Source organism: Saimiri boliviensis, chromosome 1 (genome assembly GCF_048565385.1).
Source record: "Saimiri boliviensis isolate mSaiBol1 chromosome 1, mSaiBol1.pri, whole genome shotgun sequence".
In the NCBI taxonomy this organism is placed as follows: Eukaryota; Metazoa; Chordata; class Mammalia; order Primates; family Cebidae; genus Saimiri; species Saimiri boliviensis.
In genome coordinates this window covers 160,365,654-160,386,632 of record NC_133449.1, presented here as the reverse complement: position 1 = coordinate 160,386,632, position 20,979 = coordinate 160,365,654, and the positions used below count along the sequence as shown (strand labels likewise).

Sequence of the window (20,979 nt, the reverse complement as noted above, 5' to 3'; positions counted from 1 at the left end):
CCGCAGCCTCAAACTCCTGGGCTCAAGCCATCCTCCCATCTCAGCCTCCCAAGTAGCTGAGACTACAGGCGCATGCCACCACACCCAGGTAATTATTTTATTTTTGTAGATATGGGGTTTCCCTATGTTGCCTAGGCTGGTCTCAAACTCCTGGCCTCAGGCGATCCTCCTGCCTTGGCTTCTCAAAGTACTGGGATTACAGGCGTGAGCCACCATGCTCATCCCAAGCTGTTCTCTTTGCTGAAATACTCTAACCTCCTCATTTTTCCTTTGAGGCCTCCACTTACACATCACTTTCTCCAAGAAGCCTCTTCTGACCCCCTAGGTGAATGGAGTCCCCCGTTGGAAGCTCCCAAAGCTCTCTCTTAATACCTCTTGCTTCCTTGTAATAACTCCCTTTGCTTGTCTCCCCCAGAGGCTGAGAACCTGGAGAGGGCAGGGACATTGGCTGCCTTGTTCCCTGGGGTAGCCCTGGCCTAGCACAAGGTCTGGGACACAAGGATGCTCAGTAAATACTTTCTGAGTGAAATTGAGATGTTGAGAAGATGAGTCTTAAAGGCTCTTACAGCTCTTTGAGCACAGCACATTACAGTTTATGAAGCAATTTATCTCCTTCGGTCCTCAAATTCCTGCGAGGTAGGAAAATAAGATTCATCACTTCTATATCTTTAGGTAAGGAAATTGAGATGCAGATTGATGGAGTGGATTTGCCCAATGTAAGAACAGCAAATCCAGGGCCCACTGTGGAATGCCAGCCAGAGCCAAGTGTGTTCAGAGATGGGTGGGTTCTGGTCCAGGCTCTGCCACAAATGATGTGACCTTGGGCGGGTCACTACCAGAGCTTCCCTTCAGCCATGAAATCAGGACAGTAGTAATACCTACCTCCCAGCGTGGTTTCGGCAGTGCATGTAGAGCACTTAGCCTGACAATTAAAACTCATGACCTCAGCCGGGTACCATGGCTCAAGTGTATAATCTCAGCACTTTGGGAGGCCAAGATGGGTGGATTGCTTGAGGCCAGGAGTTTGAGACAAGCCTGGCCAACAAGGCAAAACCCTGTTTCTACCAAAAATACAAAAATCAGCCGAGTGTGTGGCACGTGCCTGTAGTCCCAGCTACTTGGGAGGTTGAGGCAGGAGAATTGCTTGAACCCAGGAGGCAGAGGTTGCAGTGAGCCGAGATCAAGCCACTGCACTCCAGCCTGGGTGACAGAGTGAGACTCTGTCTAAAAAAGAAAAAAAGAGACCAGGCACGGTGGCTCACGCCTGTAATCCCAGCACTTTGGGAGGCCGAGGCGGGTGGATCATGAGGTCAAGAGATCAAGACCATCCTGGTTAACATGGTGAAACCCCGTCTCTACTAAAAATACAAAAATTAGCTGGGCATGGCAGTGTGCACCTGTAGTCCCAGCTACTCGGGAGGTTGAGGCAGGAGAATTGCTTGAACCCAGGAGGCGGAGGTTGCGGTGAGCCGAGATCACACCATTGCACTCCAGCCTGAGTAACAAGAGCGAAACTCCGTCTCAAAAAAAAAAAAAAAAAAAGAAATATTACTAATATTTAGTAATGATAGTGGCAAGCATCAGCCACTCTGCCCTGTGAGTCTGAGTTCTAACTCAGGCGCTCTTGTTGCCCTCCAGAAAAACCACTTCTTCCTAGCAGAAGGACTGCAGCTCACACAGCATAAAGAGCACTGGACTAAATCCTGCCTCACGGCTGAGTCCAGTGACACTGGCCCTGTCATTTTGCATCTCTGACTTCCATCTTCTCATGTGTAACATGGCCAAAATAAAAATTAAAAGTGAGAGATGGATGGTGGCACAGATAACAGAAAGTTGGGAGCGGTGGGTTTCTCAAGAGGGAGACTAACTTTGAACAAGAGCTCAAAGAGAAATGCCAGGTTATCTTTTCACAATTACTTTTGGCCTGTCGTGTTTCCAGCAGCAGGGAGGTTAGAAGGACATATGTCTGCTGTGTTTCCTCTGCCTCTGCCTGAATCCATGCTTAGTCATTTGCCCCACAACTGTGTATTAAGCAATTAGGATGTGCCCCAGGCTGGAGCCTGGAGCTGCAATCACATAAGACCCATAAAACTATCCTGAGAATCAAATGCCATTCAAGACTAGTCGTGCTTTGTAAAGTATCACCCACTGGTCACCTGCTAGGGTTTACGATTTCTGATGTTGTCTGGAAATCCCAGGTTTATCAAAGACATCTTGCTGGGTCTGAGGAAGCCAAGGGTCTACCTTGTAGACGAAAGTGCAAACAAAGTCAATGAAGCCGACTTGAAGTTTGGGGAGTTCATCTGCTTTGTTTCTGTCCATCATGGGCTGTCACGGGAGAGAAAGAGTTAACTGCACTGGGCAGTAAGAGAAACCCACCCTACCTATGAAGCATTCTTACCAAAATCAAACTGTAAACTCATCATGTTTCCAGACCCGCAAAGAACAGAGAAACATGCCAAGGAGCACCATGAGGGCACAGCCAGCCAAATCCAGAATGCAGGAAGGTGTACCAAAAAAGACCCACTGTCTTCAGCAAATAAATGGCATACCACAAAAAGGCCAGAGCGTGGGCGGGATGGGAGGGCCTGACACAGTTTAAAACAGACTTAAGAGACATAAAAGCCAGAGGCAGGATGCTCCTTGATTAGATCCTGATTTGAACAAATCAACTGAATTCTCTTTCTTAATCAAGAAAAACAAGCAGAACTTGGGGATTCGATGATACTAAAGTATTATTATGAATTTTGTGAGCGTGTCAGTGGTACTGTGGTTATGTTTATGGTTTTGTCCATATTAAGCTCTTGTCTCATAGAGATACATACACTAAAGTATTTATGGAAGAGATTATAGCGTCTGAGATTTACTTTAAAATACCCCAACCAAAAAGAAAAAGAAATGCACATTGGAAGCGATAGATAAAACAAGACTGGCAGACTGCTAATTGTTGGCTCTGGCTGATGGGCACTAGAGTTCACTGACTATTCTCGATGTCTTTGAAAATGTTACAAAGAGAGAGAGGGAGAACAACAAAGCCCATAGGGCCCTTCCCGTGTTCCTTCACGACGCACCTGCTCCTCCCAGCCTTCCACTCTCCCTCGGCTCCTGCCTAAGCCTGACGTGGTGCCCCTGCGTCCTTAGCACACTTTCACACGTTTAGCCTATCCTGGTGTCAACGGTTTGTCCCCAAAATGCCTCTCTCTTTTACCCATCCTTTCCAAACCCTGCCCTACTTCCCAGCTTTGCCTTGAGGAACTTCAGGGAAACTTCAGGCTGCTCTCCCCGTCTCCCCATCTCTGTGGGAAGCTGGCCGACGGTCCCAGCCAAGTTGATAGGCACACAGCTTGCTGGCTTTGTGCTGTTAGGTCAGAGTCAGGGGAGGTAGATGGCCTTCTAGGCCTTTGGAATTGAAAGGGCAATCTAGGGCCGGGCGCATTGGCTCACGCCTGTAATCCCAGCACTTTGGGAGGCCGAGGCGGGTTGATCACGAGGTCAAGAGATCAAGACCATCCTGGTCAACATGGTGAAACCCCGTCTCTACTAAAAATACAAAAAATTAGCTGGGCATGGTGGCGCATGCCTGTAATCCCAGCTACTCGGGAGGCTGAGGCAGGAGAATTGCCTGAACCCAGGAGGCGGAGGTTGTGGTGAGCCGAGATTGCGCCATTGCACTCCAGCCTGGGTAACAAGAGCGAAACTCCGTCTCAAAAAAAAAAAAAAAAAAAAAAAGAAAGGGCAATCTAAATGTTAGAGTCTGCTTGCCAAGCTCCACAGTTGAGTGAGCTAAGGACACATTTTTCAAACTTTAGGAGTGCTTACTTGGTAGAGCACTCATTGCAGGGCTCCACCCCCAGAGCTTCTGGTTGGATAGACCTAGAGTGAGGCTTGTGAATATACATCCCTAACATGCTCTCAAGTGATAAGATTGACGGTGGCTTACCGAACACATCTTGAAAACCACTGCATTAGGAAAAGGTCATATTTACAGTAAAGTCACACATCTCTCCATCATAGCAAAGGTCATGTCTAGGTCAGGATGGAACACACCCCCCCTAACATCAGGCTGACATCCCCTCTCTACTTACAATGGGGTTCTGTTGCAGCACTGTGCGCTCCAGGTCACCTTGTTCCCAGAATTCGGCAGCCACCAGCAGAGCTACCTACACCACAGAGACGGTCACACAGAGTCAAAGCCCCAGCCCAATCCCCTACCCCTGCTCCCATCCCACTTGCAAATCCAACTCCACAAAAAGGATAAACCCAACCCCTGCCCTGCCACCCTCACTGTGCTGTCATCATTGGAGAGACCTAAAGTGATTCCCATGCCTTGGCAGAGGAGGCTAGAACACAGGTGAGCTGGTTCTGGAGCTGGGCTGAGAGAGTCCAAGCCTCATGACCTGCTGCCTCCAGTACTGGGATGCCCCTCCTCCCGGGTCAGCGGGAGTTCATACCTTGCTCTGCACCTCCCAAGGCTTGGTGATGGCTGAGAGGTCACAGGCAGTCATCATCATGGCCCTGGGCACACAGACACCCTCTGTCAGTCCCGGGCCATGTAAGACTTGATGTATGGGTTAATTCCACCTCTCTTATCTTTCTCCACCCCCGCTAGTAGGTGACTTCGTCTCATTGTGAGGAAAGGGCTCACCCCCATTGCATCTGGGGGTTGGGCTTTGAAATCAGACAGGGTTAAATCCTGCCTCTGAGGTTGGACATTGGGCAACTACACCAACCGCTCTGAGCCTCCATTTCCCTGCCTGTAATGATCATCGTGTTTTACTCACAGAGCAGGTGCAAGATTAAACGAGATGGTGGATGGAGAAATCTTAGTGTAGTGTCCGGATGTGGTGTGTGCACAAGGAACATGTCCCGGGTTTTCTTATGTACCAAGCACTGTTTCAGGGACTGTACAAATAACGAGTTCATTAAAATCTCATTGCATCTTCAGAGTCCCTTCGATCTTGGCTACTGTAGACAAGTGTTTCTCAACTTGTTTTCTTATCATCATTCCTGCCCCAACTGCCAAAAAGGCTTTTTAGACACTTTTCCTGTAATCACCCCACCATGAGCTTTTAATACCACCGACACACTGTCCGTCTGTTTGGAGAACCGCAGGCCATTGTAATAGCTAAGACTTGCTCTCCTCCCTCAAGAATCACCTTTTGTCCATTGGAGCCAATATGCTCCCGTTTTCTTTTTCTTTTTCTTTTTCTTTTTCTTCTGAGATGGAGTTTCACTCTTTCGTCCAGGCTGGAGTGCAATGGTGCCATCTCCACTCACTGCAACCTCCACCTCCTGGGTTCAAGCGATTCTCCTGCCTCAGCCTCCTGAGTAGCTGGGATTACAGGCACGCGCCAACATGCCTGGCCAATTTTTAGGTTTTTAGTAGAGAAGGTGTTTTGCCATGTTGGCCAGGCTGGTCTCAGACTCCTGACCTCAGGTGATCCACCTGCCTTGGCCTCCCAAAGTGCTGGGATTACAGGCGTGAGCCACTGCACCTGGCCATACTCCTTTTTTCTATCAGTCAGTTAGCTTTTCTGATTTAGGAGTTTTGTTTAATGCTAATAGTTTTCTTTCTCTTCTAAACCATTTCCTCAGCTGGCAGAAACTCTCACACAAAAAATTTAAAATGTAAAAAAAGAAAAAATGTATGGTGTAGAGAGAAAACTGTAAGCAGCTATAGTGAAGAGGCCTTGCATTAAGAAGGAGTGGGAAGGGCCAGGCACCCTGGCTTATGCCAGTAACCCCAGCCCTTTGAGAGGCCAAGGCGGGCAGATTATCTGTAATCAGGAGTTCAAGACCAGCCTGGCCAACATGGTGAAACCTCGTGTCTACTAAAAATACAACAATTAGCCAGGCATGGTGGCATGCACCTGTAATCTCCGCTACTCAGGAGGCTGAGGCAGGAGAATTGCTTGAACGGGGAGGTGGAGGTTGCAGTGAGCCAAGATAATGCCATTGCAGTCTAGCTTGGGCAACAGAGCAAGACTTGGTCTCAAAAAAAAAAAAAAAAAAAAAAAAAAAAGGTGCGGGGGGAGCCAGTAAAGAAAGGAGGCAGAAAGCATTCAAAAGTAATCTCTTAAGGGAGTGTCCTGCTCATTATTACACAGGTGAGTACAACAGAAAATAGAAAGGGAGGGGACAGGAACAAAGAAGTGGAACAAGAGGAGGGAGCAGGTAGAGTGGATTTGAGAAGGCATTTTAGAGCAGGTAATGCTGCTAATCCAGGGTCGTGTGGCATGGGCCCAAAACTCCACACGGGGGAGTGCAGACGGTTTCTAGTAAGCAGTGGGGAGCAGTTAAAGGTTAAGGGCCCAGCTGTGACCTCTTCAGAGCTGTGCTGCGGAAAGGACAGGGGGGATTGGGGTGCTGCAGGAATTCAGCAGGAGGGCAGGAGAGCTGGCCTGCAGCCATGCCTGCGGAAGGGTGAGACCAAGGGGCAGGAGCCAGGGAGAGGGAGGAGTGAGAGAAGGCCGGGGCTCGGAACCTAACTTGCTGCTCCGATGATTTTGCAATTAATCAACTGTATGGGGCATATTTTCTTTTTCTTTCTTTCTTCTTTCTTTTTTATAATGAGCAATTAAATTCTTTATTATAAAAGTCTCAAAAATGTCCACCTTTGCTGGAGGCCAATCTTCTGAAACGGGATCAAAGGCAGTTCTGCTGTTTCTCTCTGAAAGCTAAACTCCCTCTGAATGAGAAAATCATACTAGAACACGCAGAATGTTATTCCCAGGCTTCATATGCAAAAGGCAGTTTGCATTCTTAGGAAACACAAAAGTATTACCTAAACCACAAATATTTCTATCTACTCCATTCAACCCAATTAAGGAAAACAAAATGATGAGAAAAATAGGAACCGAACAGAAAGAAAATTCACTTCATTTTCTGCTAGGATGAACGTTCAAAGGTTGCTTCAAATTAAGTACATTTAGTTATTATTCTAGCCAGGATCACACTAAATAAGAGCTCATGACCGTCCCATATGCAGCCATTTCACCTAAACCGCGGCACAGAAAGCTCTGCCGTGAGCCACAGGAAGCACATCACCTCCCACGAGCGCAGGTGGCTGGGGTGACCAGCCTTTCCTTTTCCTTTCATGTTTATACTCTTCTCAACTGCGTCTCAGTTTCCTAAAGGTCCCAGCCACACAGAATCCTTTTAGGGATTAAAGTAGGAGGAAAAAAAAATAAAGAGAAGCCAACATCTATCCTTGAAGAAAAAAAGTAAATCCATTTCATGGTACGGGACATATTTTCTATAAGATGGTCTGGGAGGCTGTAAGAGTTACTCATGAAATATTAACAAGTTTCAATAAAATCTTTAATTATGGGCCAGGCACAGTGGCTCACACCTGTAATCCTGGCACGTTGGGAGGCTGAGAAAGAAGGATCGCTTGAAGCCAGGAGTTCAAGCTTAACCTGGGCCACATAGTGAGAACCTGTGCCTATGAAAAATACACGAATTAGCCAGGCGTGGTGGCATATGCCCATAGTCCCAGCACTTTGGGAGACTGAACTGGGGGAATCGCTTGAGCCCAGGAATTTGAAGCCACAGTGAGCTATGATGATGCCACTGCACATTTTAAATTACATAAACCCTCAAAAATTCACATAACTCTTTAAGCTTTCAGAATGCATACATTTCTTAGAAATACCATTATGCTTTTTGTTTACCTCAGAAAACATGCCCTATGCTTTAATCACTGCTGTGAACATGTTACACTTGCTGTCAGATAGGTTGGGAAAATAAATGCTCAGCTATGCATATACGAGTCACCAGCTCCCTGGTGGCTTCAAGAGGGTACTGGATGCTTGCTTTCCTTGGCTGGAGGGATCATGTGAAAAACACTCCCAGTGGTTGAAGAAAAACACCTAAGAATTTTATAGACAGAGATTTGCTGTGTGCATGGGATGAAGGAAGGACACTGAGGTGCCAGAAAAGCCAATTCGAGGCCTTGTGCCCTAAAGACAAGGCTTTGCATTCACTTCGGCACTGCCCTCCATATGCACTGGGGTTCCAGGTGCTGTGCTGGGCATGGGGGATCCAGAGCGACCTGCAGGGAGCTCACAATCACTCAATGAACACAGGGCATAAAAATCTGTCATCACAATATGCTAAGTAGAATGGCAGAAGAAGGTCCAAGGGAAAGAAAGAAAGAAAGAAAGAAAAAGAAAGAAAGAAAGAAAGAGAAAGAGAGAGAAAAAGAGAGTGAGAGAAAGAAAGAAGAAGGAAAGAAAGAAAGAAAACAAATATGAAAGTGACTAGCTCAGTCCAGGTGCCATCTAAGAGGTGACAAAGGAGCAAAGGCTTGTCGGGTACACAGGGGCTCTCTGTAATGGACAGAATGTTTGTCCCTTCCCAAATTTATATGCGGAAGTCCTAACCCCTAATATGATGCTATTAGAAGACAGGGCCTTTGCAGGGTGATGAGTTTTAGATTAGGTCATAAGGGTACACCCCCCATCATGGGGTCATGGCCTTCCCCACCAAGGAAGAACACCCCGAGAAAGCGGCCGTCTGCAGGCCCGGAAGAGGCTGGGCTTATATGGTCCGTGCTCTCAGAGATCTTGTGGATGTGCTGGGGAATTGCACATTTATCCCACAAATGCAGGTTAACATGTAAGCAAACAACTGCTCTGAAGGAAAGGACTTCTATTCTTGGAGATGATATGAGAAAGAGAAACTGACCAAGGTCTGGGAGTTCAGGGAGGGCTTCCCTGAGAGAGTGTCCCTCAAGCTGATAACTGTAGGATGTGTAAAGAAGGGAGTGGGGGAAACACATTCCAGGCAGAAGGATCATCTAGTGTGCAGGCCCTGGTAGAAGGAAGCCTGGCACAAAGGGCTTAAAGGTGGGAGGAGCTCAGAGAGCAAGTGGGAGACCTGGTAAGAGAAGCTCCACAGAGGAGCGGGGCAGCCACGCAGAGCCCAGGGACTGTGGCGAGGGGATGGTCCTCACGCTGTGAGCAACAGGAAAAACCACTGGAGTTAGAACAGAAGGGTGACATGGTCAGATCGGCATTTCACAGAGATCACTGTGGCTTAGGTGTGGAAGGGACAGGAACGTACACAGGGAACCCAGTTAGGAAGCCACTGCAGGATCTGGACAAGAGATAGAGGTGGCAATAAAGAGATGTGTCCAGACAGATATGGCACTTAGAAAGTCAACTCAGCAGCATTTGGGGACAGTTTAGACATGCAAAGTGAGGAAGAGACAGGTGTCAGGATGGAACAGAGCAAAGGACAACATGGTCGTAATGCAGAAGCAAGAGTACCCCGTAAAAATACTGCATGCTCAGAAATGGGAACGTTTTGCTCTCAGTAGATGAGTCACCAAGAGGAGGGGATGGAGGTCAGTGGGACAACAGTGTAAAATTCCATGCAGGGCTTTGGAATGAGACAGCTGAATTACGCCTTCCATCTATTCCTCACTTACTGTGTCCAGGGCAAGCTGCTTAATGTCTTTGAGTCCCAGTCTGTTCGTTTGTAAAATGAGATATTCATATTAGGCTGGACGCTAAGAAATTCTGATTTTGTTAGTCAAAATCAGTTAAAATTCAGCAGTTTCTTATGGGTCCATGTAATATATCCTCTCTAAGACTTAGGTGATGATCACATAAGATGCTTTTGTAAATGCACCCAGTGTCCTCATCTTCATTATCAGCACCTGTATTTATCTTATTCATGTTCTGGGTCACCCTTGTGTGTAGAGCTCTTAAAAGCAAGCTGAGCGCTTATCCACCTGCACCATCCCCAAGGCAAATGTTTCTTCCTGAACTCAGCTGTGAGGCTCAGTGGCACTTCTTCCTGACTCCCGGCCAACTTTCAGGAAAAGCATTCCAGCCTTCCTCCTAGCCAGCCCTTTCAGGACACTTACTCGGACCCTCCCTGCAATCACACCTGTCTGGAGGCACGGCAGGGGATTCTTCAGGGAAGGCCTTGGAGGCGTCTGAGAGAGCGGTGGGTGTGCAGACAAGGGCTGGTGTGGCTGAGTCCAAGTCCTTGATGCTCCACGAATGCCTGCGTGACACCAGCTAAGTCACTGTGTCTCTCTGGGCCTCACTTTCCTCATTTGTAAAACACTAGACCAGGAATTGACAACCTCCTTCTGTAAAGAGCCAGACAGTAAATATTTGAGGTTTTACAGCCCACATAGTCCCTATTGCAAAGACTCAACTCTGCCACTGCGATGGGAGAGCCGCCGTTGATAAGCAGAGAATGGATAAGCAGGGTCAGCTTGCCCATTCAGCAGAGCACTGAGGGCCCGCAGTACTCTCCAGGGCCCATGAAAATATTTCCATTTCTTTCAAGATCAGCAGGAAAAAAGGACCCAATAAGAATGAATATGTAAGAATGAATTTAGCCTGGATTGTATTTGTCTTCATACTAACGCAGTTATACAATATAATTTGTTTTTACTTATTTGCCTAGGACCCACCGAAGTCAGAACGTGGCCCTCTGCCAGAGAATACAGTCTTATTTATGGAGACTGAAATTTGAATTTCTTATGATTTTCATTTGTCATGAGATACTTTTTTTTTTTTGAGACGGAGTCTCACTCTATCCCCCAGGCTAGAGTGCAGTGGCACGATTTAGGCTCACTACAACCTCCGCCTCCCAGGTTCAAACAATTCTCCTGCCTCAGCCTCCTGAGTAGCTGAGATTATAGGTGTGCATCACCACGTCCAGCTAATTTTTGGTTTTTTTTGGTAGAGACAGGTTTCATCATGTTGACCAGGTTGGTCTCAAACTCCTGGCCTCAAATGATCCTCCCACCTTGGCCTCCCAAAGGGCAGAGATTACAGTTGTGAGCCATTACGCCTGGCCATGAAATATTATTCTGTTGATTTTCCCCTCAACCATTAAAAAATGTTATAGCCACATTAAAAAAATCTTAGCTTACGAGCCATACACAAACGTCACAGTACTAGAGGATCTGTGAGCTCTTCCAACTCCTGGTTTGGTCAGACTGTCAGAAGCAAAATCTGGAATTAAGTGGAAATGTCAAGAGTTTGATGAAGAATAAGAAGTCACACCCTCACTCTAGAGTTTCTACAATATCTTGGCCCTAGAGTAAAAATACTGAAGTAGTCCTAGCTACTCAGGAGGCTGAGGCAGGAGGATCACTTGAGCCCAGGAGGTTGAGGCTATAGTGAGCTATGATCATGCCACTGCAATCCAGTTTGGGCAAGAGAGCCAGACTCTGTCTTTTAAAGAGAAAAGTCAACTGGCTTTGGGCATATCAAGGGGTTAGGAGTGGACCTCCAGCCACAGGAAGCCAGTGAGCATAAGTACTCCGAGATAATCAAAACACAGGAAGGAAATGTTAGGATTTTCCTCACAACACCCAATCCTGACACCAGGTGTCTTACAATTCACTTCAACTCTGATACTAAATTCCTATAGTTAGCATCAGACCCAACACGTTTAAGGGTTCAGTCCCACAAGACTGCCTCACTTCAGAGGCCAGCCACATGCATCGGGTCCCCAAATTACCTGTACTTCTATCTGACTTGGCAACAAAGTTGAAATGTTTCCTTGTGTTTGGGTTCAGTCATTTGCTAGCTCAGCTCACAAATCTCAGGCAAAGATTTTATTTACATTTTCTGGTTTATTATAAAGGATATAGCTCAGAAACAGCTAAATAAATGTGATGCATAGAAGAAGTTACGGGAGGGGGAAGGCATGCCAGCTGCCCAGCACCTGGATGCATTCACCACACCAGAAACTCTCTCAACCCTGCTCTTGAAAGGTTTTTATGGACCCTTTTATCACAGAAGCATGACTGATGAAGTCATTATCCACTGGCAATTAACTCAGTCTCCAGCCTCATCCCTCCCTGGAGGATGGGGATGGAGCTGAAATTTCCAGCCTTCAAATGAAGCCCTGTTCTTTCTGGTGACAAGCCCCAGCCTGAAACTGTCTAGGGTCCTGCCAAGAGTCATCCCATCAGAACAAAAGACACTCCTATCACTCAGGAAATTCCAAGGGGTTTAGAATCTCTGTCAGGACCCGGGCACAAAGACTAAATATACATGCCTTCTTCTACCACAGGAAGCACGGAACTCCACTACCTACCGCGTTCCACATACTTCAGCTCAGCCCCATGACAGTCCACAAAGTAGGCACTACCACGATCCTCATGGAGCAGATGAGGAAACTGAGGTGAGGGAGTAAGTCACCTGCTCAAGGCCACACCACCAATAAATGAAAAAGCTGAGATTTGAACCCAGGCTGTCTGATACCGAAGCTCCAAGTGTGTAACAGCTGCACACTACTCAGGTGTGAAGACATTCCAAGTATACACCTGAGCAATGGGCCCCGAGATGGCTTTATAGCAAACAGCCCAGGCCAATGTTTGCCCCACGGGGATATTTGGCAATGTCTGGAGACACTTTTGATCGTCACAACAGGGGAGAAGGAGGCGGTGCTCCTGGTGTCTAGTCCTGTGCACCCCACAATGTGCAGGGCAGCTCCACAACAGGGCTGCCAGCCCCAAGTGTCAACAGGGCTAAGATTGAGAAACACTGCATTATAGGTCTCCCAACATTTTTTGCTAAATCCCTACCTAAAGACTTTTGAAAACTGCTACCTTCTTGCACATTTTTAAGTTGACATCTTAAACTATTACATCACAGGTTTAAAACTTGCAAAGGATCTAATTTATAGCACATTATACATACTGACTTTGGTTTTTGTTTTGTTTTGGTTTGGTTTTTTGAGACAGGGTCTCACTCTGTTGCCTAGGATGGAGTGCAGTGGCACCATCAGGGCTCACTGCAGCCTCGGCCTCTTGGGCTCAAGCAATCCTTCCACCTCAACCTCCTGAGTAGTTGGGACCAGAGATGCATCCACCACACCCAGATAAATCTTTATTTTTTGTAGAGACAAGGTCTCACTGTGTTGCCCAGACTGGCCTCAAACTCCTGAGCTCAAGGCCTCCCGCCTCAGCCTCTTCAAAGTGCTGGGATTACACATGTGAGCCACTATGCCCAGCCATACTGGCTTTTAAAAATAAATTTGCTATATCATTCTTTACCCATGATAAAAGCACATGAACAAGATTTTCTTTAAGAGTCTAGAGTTTTACGTCTTTCCTTGTCTCTGTAAACGTCTGTTTCCACTTGACTTCCCATAGAATTTTATCCTAATATTGTGCGTGTACGTATACAGATATATGCATATGTGTTTCTGTATATGTGTGTGTGTGTATACTACGTATATGCTTGAAAGTCTTTCACTGGCCAACTTTCATAATTACCTGTAACCAATTATATCCATATATTTAAATTATATAATTAAAAATTTTTCTTTGCTCATAAGCCTCTAATTGTTGAAAATTTTTCTCTTGGATTAAGTTATTATTATACAGTTAAACAACAAAGTATACCATCCATTTTTACAAATAATTATTAAATACTCAAAGTACCTTTTTTTGAAATTCGTCCATTAACAAGATAGGATGGGATTTTCAAAAAGTATTGGTTAATGAATGAATATTTCTTGTTATTAGACTGAACTAGGATTCAGCACCTATTTTTTTTGCCAATTTCCCCTCCCCCCTCTTTTTTTTTTTTTTTTTTCACTAGAGTCTCTGTTGCCCAGGCTAGAGGGCAATGCAGTGGCATGATCATAGCTAGGTGTAGCCTGGAACTCCTGGGCTCAAGTGATCCTCCCACTTCAGCCTCCCAAGTAGCATGCACCACCATACCTGGATAATTTAAAAAAAAAAAAAAAATCAAGACAGAGTCTTACTTTGTCACCCAGGCTGGAGTATGGTGGTATGATCATGGCTCACTGCAACCTCCGCCTCCCAGGTTCAAGCGATTCGCGTGCCTCAGTCTCCTAAAGTGCTAGGATTACAGGTGTGAGCCACTATGCCCAGCTCCTATTTTTAAATTTAAATAAGGCATGTTACAATGCATACAATTTATCTTATATTTTTAATTCTAAGAAAGGTAGAAGTATATGGAAGGTAGGTAGGTAGATTAGACGGATAGATAGATAGATAGATAATAGATAACGTGATTCTGTTGAGAGACTATTGGCCAAATAAAAAAGAAAGAAAAAAATTGTAAAGACAGATGATGGAAAGAAGCCAGTGGTGTGGGTTCAGTCAGTTGCTGCCACCTTCAGTACTCATTACTGATGTGCCTTGCTCAATGCCATGGTCCCTGGACAGTGATACATTCTCTGAAAGCAGTAAGATATTTAAAGGAAAAATCATTCATTGCTGCTATCCCTCAGTACAATCCCACCCAGTGGCTGGGAATGGGGGTGGGGTTCAGGGGGAGTGCCTGGAAATTAAAGCTGTAAACACTCGAACAACTAGTCTGGGTCCAGTGACTCACACCTGTAATCCCAGCACTTTCAGAGGCTGAGGTGGGAGGATGGCTTGAACCCAGGAGTTTTTTTTTTTTTTTTTTGAGAGAGTCTCGCTCTGCCGCCAGGCTGATTGTGCAGTGGTGTAATCTCGGCTCACTGCAACCTCCGCCTCCTGGGTTCAAGCAATTCTGCCTCAGCCTCTGGAGTAGCTGGGATTACAGGCACACACCACCATGCCTAGCTAATTTTTTGTATCTTTAGTAGAGATGGGGTTTCACCATGTTGGCCAGGCTGATCTCAAACTTCTGACCTCGTGATCCACCCGCCTCAGCCTCCCAAAGTGCTGAGATTACAGGCATGAGCTACTGTGCCTGGCCGAACCCAGGAGTTTAAGATCAGCCTGGGCAACATATTCAGACCCTTTTTCATCTCTACAAAAATTTAAAAAGAGTCTGGCTGTCATCTAGGCTGGAGTACAGTGGTGCAATCTTAGCTCACTGCAACCTCTGCCTCCCCAGTTCAAGCAATTCTCACACCGCAGCCTCTTAAGTAGTTGGGATTACAGGCACACACCATGACGCTTAGCTAAGTTTTGTATTTTTGGTAAAGATGGAGTATTGCCATGTTAGCCAGGCTGGCCTCAAACTCCTGACCTCAAGTGATCCACCTGCCTTAGCCTGTCAAAGGGCTGGGATTACAGATGTGGCCACTGGGCCTGGCCCCTTCCTTAGATTTATAATGCCTTAATTATAAGAGGCTGTGACCTGTGGGCCCTTGATCAACGCAGGTTTGAACTACGCAGGTCCACTTACACATGAAGCTTTTTTCAACTGAACATGGATTGCAAGATGCAAAACCCATGTATAGGGAGGGCTGACTCTTCATATCCAAGGGTTTTTCCCGGCTGACTGAGGGACTTGAGTTTGTACAGATTTTGGTATAGTAGGGGTTCCTGGAGCCGGCCCGCTGAGTATACCCACAGATCACTGTATTTGAAATAGTCATCCTATATTTCAAAGCCCAGAGGTTTTTGTCTCTAGGACAATGCACTGCAGGAAGATTCAAGAAAGAGTGGAGTTGGCTTTATTTTGTAAGGTGGGAAATGAGAGAATGCTGTGCCTACTTCGCTGCTTCTTTCTCAGGAACATTAATATTATGAAAGAAAACACTGATTTCCTTAAGGCTATCCAGGATAGGATACGAGTTCCTGGGGTGTGTGTGTGCCATCATCTGAGGGTGCCTACATAAGCATCACCTTGACTTTGACAATGATTGGGTTCCTGCTCCTGGTTTTTTTTCTTTTTTTAAGGTAAACATAATACCTTTCATTTGATGTCATTTCTTTGTAAGTCTGTAAGATACTCCATTGTATGAAAGTGTTATCGTTTCTTTAACCTAGTTCCCCACTGCTAGGTATTTAGATTGTTTTCAATCTTGTTTGTGCTACAATCAATGCTGTAACAAATAACTCTGTACACATGCTTTGTGTACGTGTGGGAGAATATCCGGAGAGGAAATCCTGGAAGTGGGATTGCTGGGTCAAAGGGCATGAGCACTTACAGCTTGGATAGGTGTTACCAAATCGCCCTCTGCAAAGGCTGGGCCTGTTTACACTCCCACATGGGGAATCAGGTGGCCCTTTCCCTCAATCTGCCCAACACAATATGTTAGCAAATGCTCTCATCTTTGCCAATAGGAGTTAAACATTATATCTCACTGTAGTTTTCTAGTCATCATCTTTTCATAGGTTTATATCCCACTGGAACTTTTCTGGGAACTGTTGGTTTGCGCCTTTTGCCAGTTTTCTATTGGATTAGTCTTTTTCTTGAATTGTATTAACGCTTTATTTACTGAAGAAATTAGATCTTTTTCTCTTAGAAGTGTTGCAAATATCTTCTTCCAGCTTATCACTTACATTTCTACTTAGGGCATGTGTTTTTGTGTGTTGTACAGAAAACCTTAATTATTTCATAGTCAGATTTCTCCATCTAATTTTATGAATTTATGGATTTCATGTCTTATTTATTTATTTATTTATTTATTTATTTTGAGATGGTGTCTTGCTCTGTCACCCAGGCTGGAGTGCAGTGGCGCAATCTTGGCTCACTGCAACCTTCACCTCCTGGGTTAAAGGGACTCTCCTACCTCAGCCTCTCAAGTAGCTGGGATTACAGGTGCCCACCACCTCGCCTAGCTAAATTTTTGGTAGAAACAGGTTTTTAGTAGAGATGACATTTCACCATGTTGGCCAGGCTGGTTTCCAGCTCTAGACCTCAGGTGATCTGCCTGCCTTGACCTCCCAAATTGTTGGGATTACTGCACCCAGCCTCGTGCCACATTTTGAAAATCTTGCTCTGAAATTATTCTTCTTAATTCTTCCATGCTTTCTTCGTGCTGTCTTTTCTTTCCCTCATTATTTTAAAATTTTTGACTCATCTGGAGTTTATTTTGGTGTAAGGAGTGAGGTAGGGATCTAACTTCGTGGCCCCTCCATTGTCCCAACACCACTGATGAACTTACACCTTTCTCCACTGGTAGAAAATCCGCTTTGAGCACAGACATAGTCCTTAAGATCATCCTATTGATGTGAATGACTTCTCCTGCCTAGGACTGAACTGCCTTTAGTTCTGCTGGTTACCACTATTACTCTTCTATGTCAGAGTTTTCTAGCCATTCTTTTTTTAATTGTTTTTCTTTTTCTGGCTATTCTTGCATACTCATTTCAAATAAGAATTTTTCAATCAGCTTCCTAATTCTCCTGGAATAAAGTAGGGTTTTTTTTTTTGTTGTTGTTGTTGTTGTTGTTGTTTTTTTGAAATCACCCTTAAATGAATAATTAATTAGGGAGAATAGACAACTTTCTAATATCAAGTCCCTCTATCCAACAGCACGGTGTTACTTCCAACTATTTAATCCTTTTGCTGAGCCATTTTGAAATGTCTAGCTACAGAAATCAGAAAAAGAAAAACATTAGGGAAAAAAACAGAAGTTAATAAGCAAATAACCATAATGAGATACCACCTGGCACCAGTCATAATGGCAATTATTAAAAAGTCAAATGAAGTCTGGGAACTGTGGCTCATGCCTGTAATCCCAGCGCTTTGGAAGTCCGAGGCAGGCAAATCACTTGTGAGGAGTTCGAGACCAGCCTAGCCAATATGGTAAAACCCCATCTCTACCCAAAAATCCAAAAAGCTGGCTGGGCATGGTGGCAGATGCCTGTAGTCCTAGCTACTGTGGTGGCTGAGGCACAAGAATTGCTTGAACCCAGAAGGTGGAAATTGCAGTGAGCTGAGATCGTACTGCTGCACTCCAGCCTGGGTGACAGAGTGAGACTCCGTCTCAGTAAAAAAAAGAAAAGAAAAAGTCAAATCATAACAGATGCTGGTAAGGCTATGGAGAAAAGGGAATACTTACGCACTGCTGGTGAGAATATAAAGTAGTTCAGCCACTGTGGAAAGCAGTTTGAAGATTTCTCCAAGAACTTAAAGTGGAATTACCATTTGCCCCAACATCCCATTAGTGGGTACGTATCCAAAAGAACACAAATAATTCTACCAAAAGACACATAAACTTGCACGTTCATCACAATGCTATGCAAAACAGCAGAACACAGAATCAAACTCGGTGCTTAGCAGCAGTGGATTAGATAAAGCAAACATAATACACATATACCATGGAATACTGTGCAGCCATAAAAAAAAAAAAAAAAAAACACGGCCTTTGCAGGAACAGTAATGATGTTGGAGGCTATTCTATTAAGCCAATTAACACAAGAATGGAAACCCAAACACTGCATATTCTCACTTACAGGTGGGAACTAAACATTAAATATACATGGACACAAAGACAGCAACAATAGATCCTGGGGACCACCAGATGGGAGAGGGAGGAGAGTGTGGGCTAAAAACCCACCTACTGAGTGCTATGCTCACTACCTGAGTAATGGGATCGTTTGTACCCCAAACCTCAGTGTCCCACAATATACCCATGTAATAAACCTACCCATGTATCCTTTAATGTGTAATAAAAGTTGAAATCATAAATAAATAAATGTGGATGGACATGGTGACTCACACTTGTAATCCCAGCACTTTGAGAGGCCAAGGTAGGTGGATCACCTGAGCTCAGGAGTTCAAAACCAGCCTAGGCAACATGGCAAAACCTGTTTCTACCAAAAATACAAAAAGTAGCCAGGTGTAGTGGCGGTGCCTGTAGTCCCAGCCACTAAGGAGGGTGAGCTCAGGGGATTGCTTGAGCCTGGAAGGTTGAGGCTGCAGTGAGCCCTGATCGCCACTGCACTCCAGCCTGGGCAATAGAGCAAGGCCCTGTCTCAAAAATAAATAATAAGTAAATAAATAAATAAATAGTCGGGGGGTGGCGGGCAGCTCCTGGTCAGCCTGTGAGTAACCATGGGCTGAGCGTGCCCCTTGCTCAGTGAAGGCAGACTGCACCGCTCCCAGGATCAGGGGACCTTTGCAGGAGGCCTGGTTGGACAATTGCAGGGTTGGAGTGGCAACTGGCTGCCGCCCCCTCTTTCTGGAGCCTGTGCCAGTGGTCTCCTCTTCTCTACTGCAGACACTTGCAATGCTTGTGACTTAATCGAGTCTCATTTCTACAGAAGCATCTGGGGCTAAACAATAAGGCAATGCCTCCTACGCAACTGGTCAGGCCCTGTCTCCCCTGCAACTTTTCCTGACCATTGCCTTCAGTGCCCAGGACCCGTCACAGAGGAGCCAGGGAACAATTTGGCTTGGGCCACATATGCACAAAAGGCCTCAGATTTACATTTCTCACCCCATTGTCAGTTGAGGTGAATCATGGAAGCACATTGAGAAAACTGAAAAAAGACATTCACCAGACAACTTAAATACGAGTCTCATGACCAACAATGCCACACCACGCACTATAAATTTCATATCAACCATCACCGATCTGTGAATGCACAGCTATATTGCAGGTTGTTGTCCTATGTAAAAGAATACTGAAAAAATTAAGCCTCCATATTTTGAGTGACACATTAACTGTCACTCAAACTTTAATTGGGGCTGGGCATGATGGCTCACACCTATAATCCCAGCAGTTTAGGAGGCCAAGGTGGGTGGATCACTTGAGGTTAGGAGTTCAAAACCAGCCTGGGCAACATGACAAAACCCTGTCTTGACTAAAAGTACAAAAATTAGCTGGGCATGGTGGTGGATGCCTGTAATCCCAGTACTAGGGAGGCTGAGGCAGGAGAATCACTTGAATCTTGGAGGAAGTTGCAGCGAGCCAAGATCTTGCTACTGCACTCCAACCTGGGCAACAGAGTGAGACTCTGTCTCAAAACAAAAAACAGAACAACAACAACACCCTTAATTGGTATAGCATGCTTTTCATTGTATCAAAAATGTGAAAGTTATACCAGTTTATCACCCAAATCCTAGATATTATGATTGAAATACTTCAAATAACATATTTTTATATACAGATAAATAAAAAAATAATATATTGTCTTGCATTATTAGTGCGAAAATAAAGATTAAACACATGGCTTGTGCAACTGGAATTTGGCATAAGTTCATTTTTTCTTATGTTGAAGGCCTCCAAAATGAAAGAGTGTGAAGGCTTGTTGAGGGCAACAAGAGCTGTCAGTGCAACGTCTCACCCCATGATCCTAAGCCTAAGAGTGTCAGGTTTTAACCCCATCCCAACTCACATGACGATTTCCTTCCGTGTCTGCTCCAGCATCATGTACTGCGTCCACTCCTGTTCACTCTCGTACGTCTTAGACTGATCCACGATCTTCTGGAACATTGTCCTCTTCCTACAAGACACACCAGTTTAGTAAAGGGAGCAAGTTGTAGAATAAGGCAACACCTGAGCTGCTAACACTGGCTGATTCAGATGGAGGCTTATTAAATCAACAGAAGTCACAGAACAAGGTTGAAAGAACCCAGGCCTGGGAGTGACGACCTAGCTCTAACCTAAGTCTCTCCCACTGATTTGTTATCTAATCTTAGCAAATCTCTTGTCCTGAATCTCAGTGTTCCCATCTGTACAATGGGGGTAATAATCTAACTCACAGAGTTGTTGCAAGAATCAATGTGTCCATAACACACGTGTTGTGCCTGACACACAATAATGTTTTTTCATATCATCATTGTTGCTGGGTGCAGTGGCTCCTGTCGGTAATCCCAATACTTAGGGAGGCTCAGGCAGAAGGATGGCTTGAGCCCAGGAGTTTGAGATCAGCCTGGGCAACATAATGAGAACCCATATTTATAGCAAATTAAAAAATTATCCAGGCATGGTGGTGTTCCTGTGGTCCCAGCCACTCAGGAGGCTGAGGTGGGAGGATCACTTGTGCCCAGGAGGCAGTGAGCTGTTATGGTGACACCGCACTCTAGCCTGGGCAACCGAGTGAGATCTTGTCTCAAAAAAAAAAATATGTATATATATATATACATATATATATACATATTTTTTTTATTTTATATATATATATATATATATATATAATCATTGTTACTATTAAAAAAAGAAGAAATACCAACTTGAAATACAGGGCGAGGTCTGTGGCAATGATTGCAATGTCCATCATGTGGATGGCGTGCTCATGCTGTCGACGATTCAGGTTTTGAAAGATATTCAGGCTCTAAAACAAAAAAACAGGCA

General features: G+C 45.1%; 1 protein-coding gene across 2 annotated transcripts in view; it reads right to left on the bottom strand.

Moving 5' to 3' along the window:
- PDE6A (phosphodiesterase 6A) overlaps positions 1 to 20,979 on the bottom strand; it is a 98,054-nt gene that overhangs the window by 3,530 nt on the left and 73,545 nt on the right. For both annotated transcript variants that reach the window (XM_003934007.4, XM_010344533.3), the window contains 5 exons: positions 20,859 to 20,959; positions 20,021 to 20,128; positions 4,452 to 4,515; positions 4,086 to 4,160; positions 2,245 to 2,328 (listed from right to left, as the gene is read on the bottom strand). In XM_003934007.4, the coding sequence (XP_003934056.2) occupies positions 2,245 to 2,328; positions 4,086 to 4,160; positions 4,452 to 4,515; positions 20,021 to 20,128; positions 20,859 to 20,959 (432 nt within the window). The remainder of the gene's footprint in view (positions 1 to 2,244; positions 2,329 to 4,085; positions 4,161 to 4,451; positions 4,516 to 20,020; positions 20,129 to 20,858; positions 20,960 to 20,979) is intronic.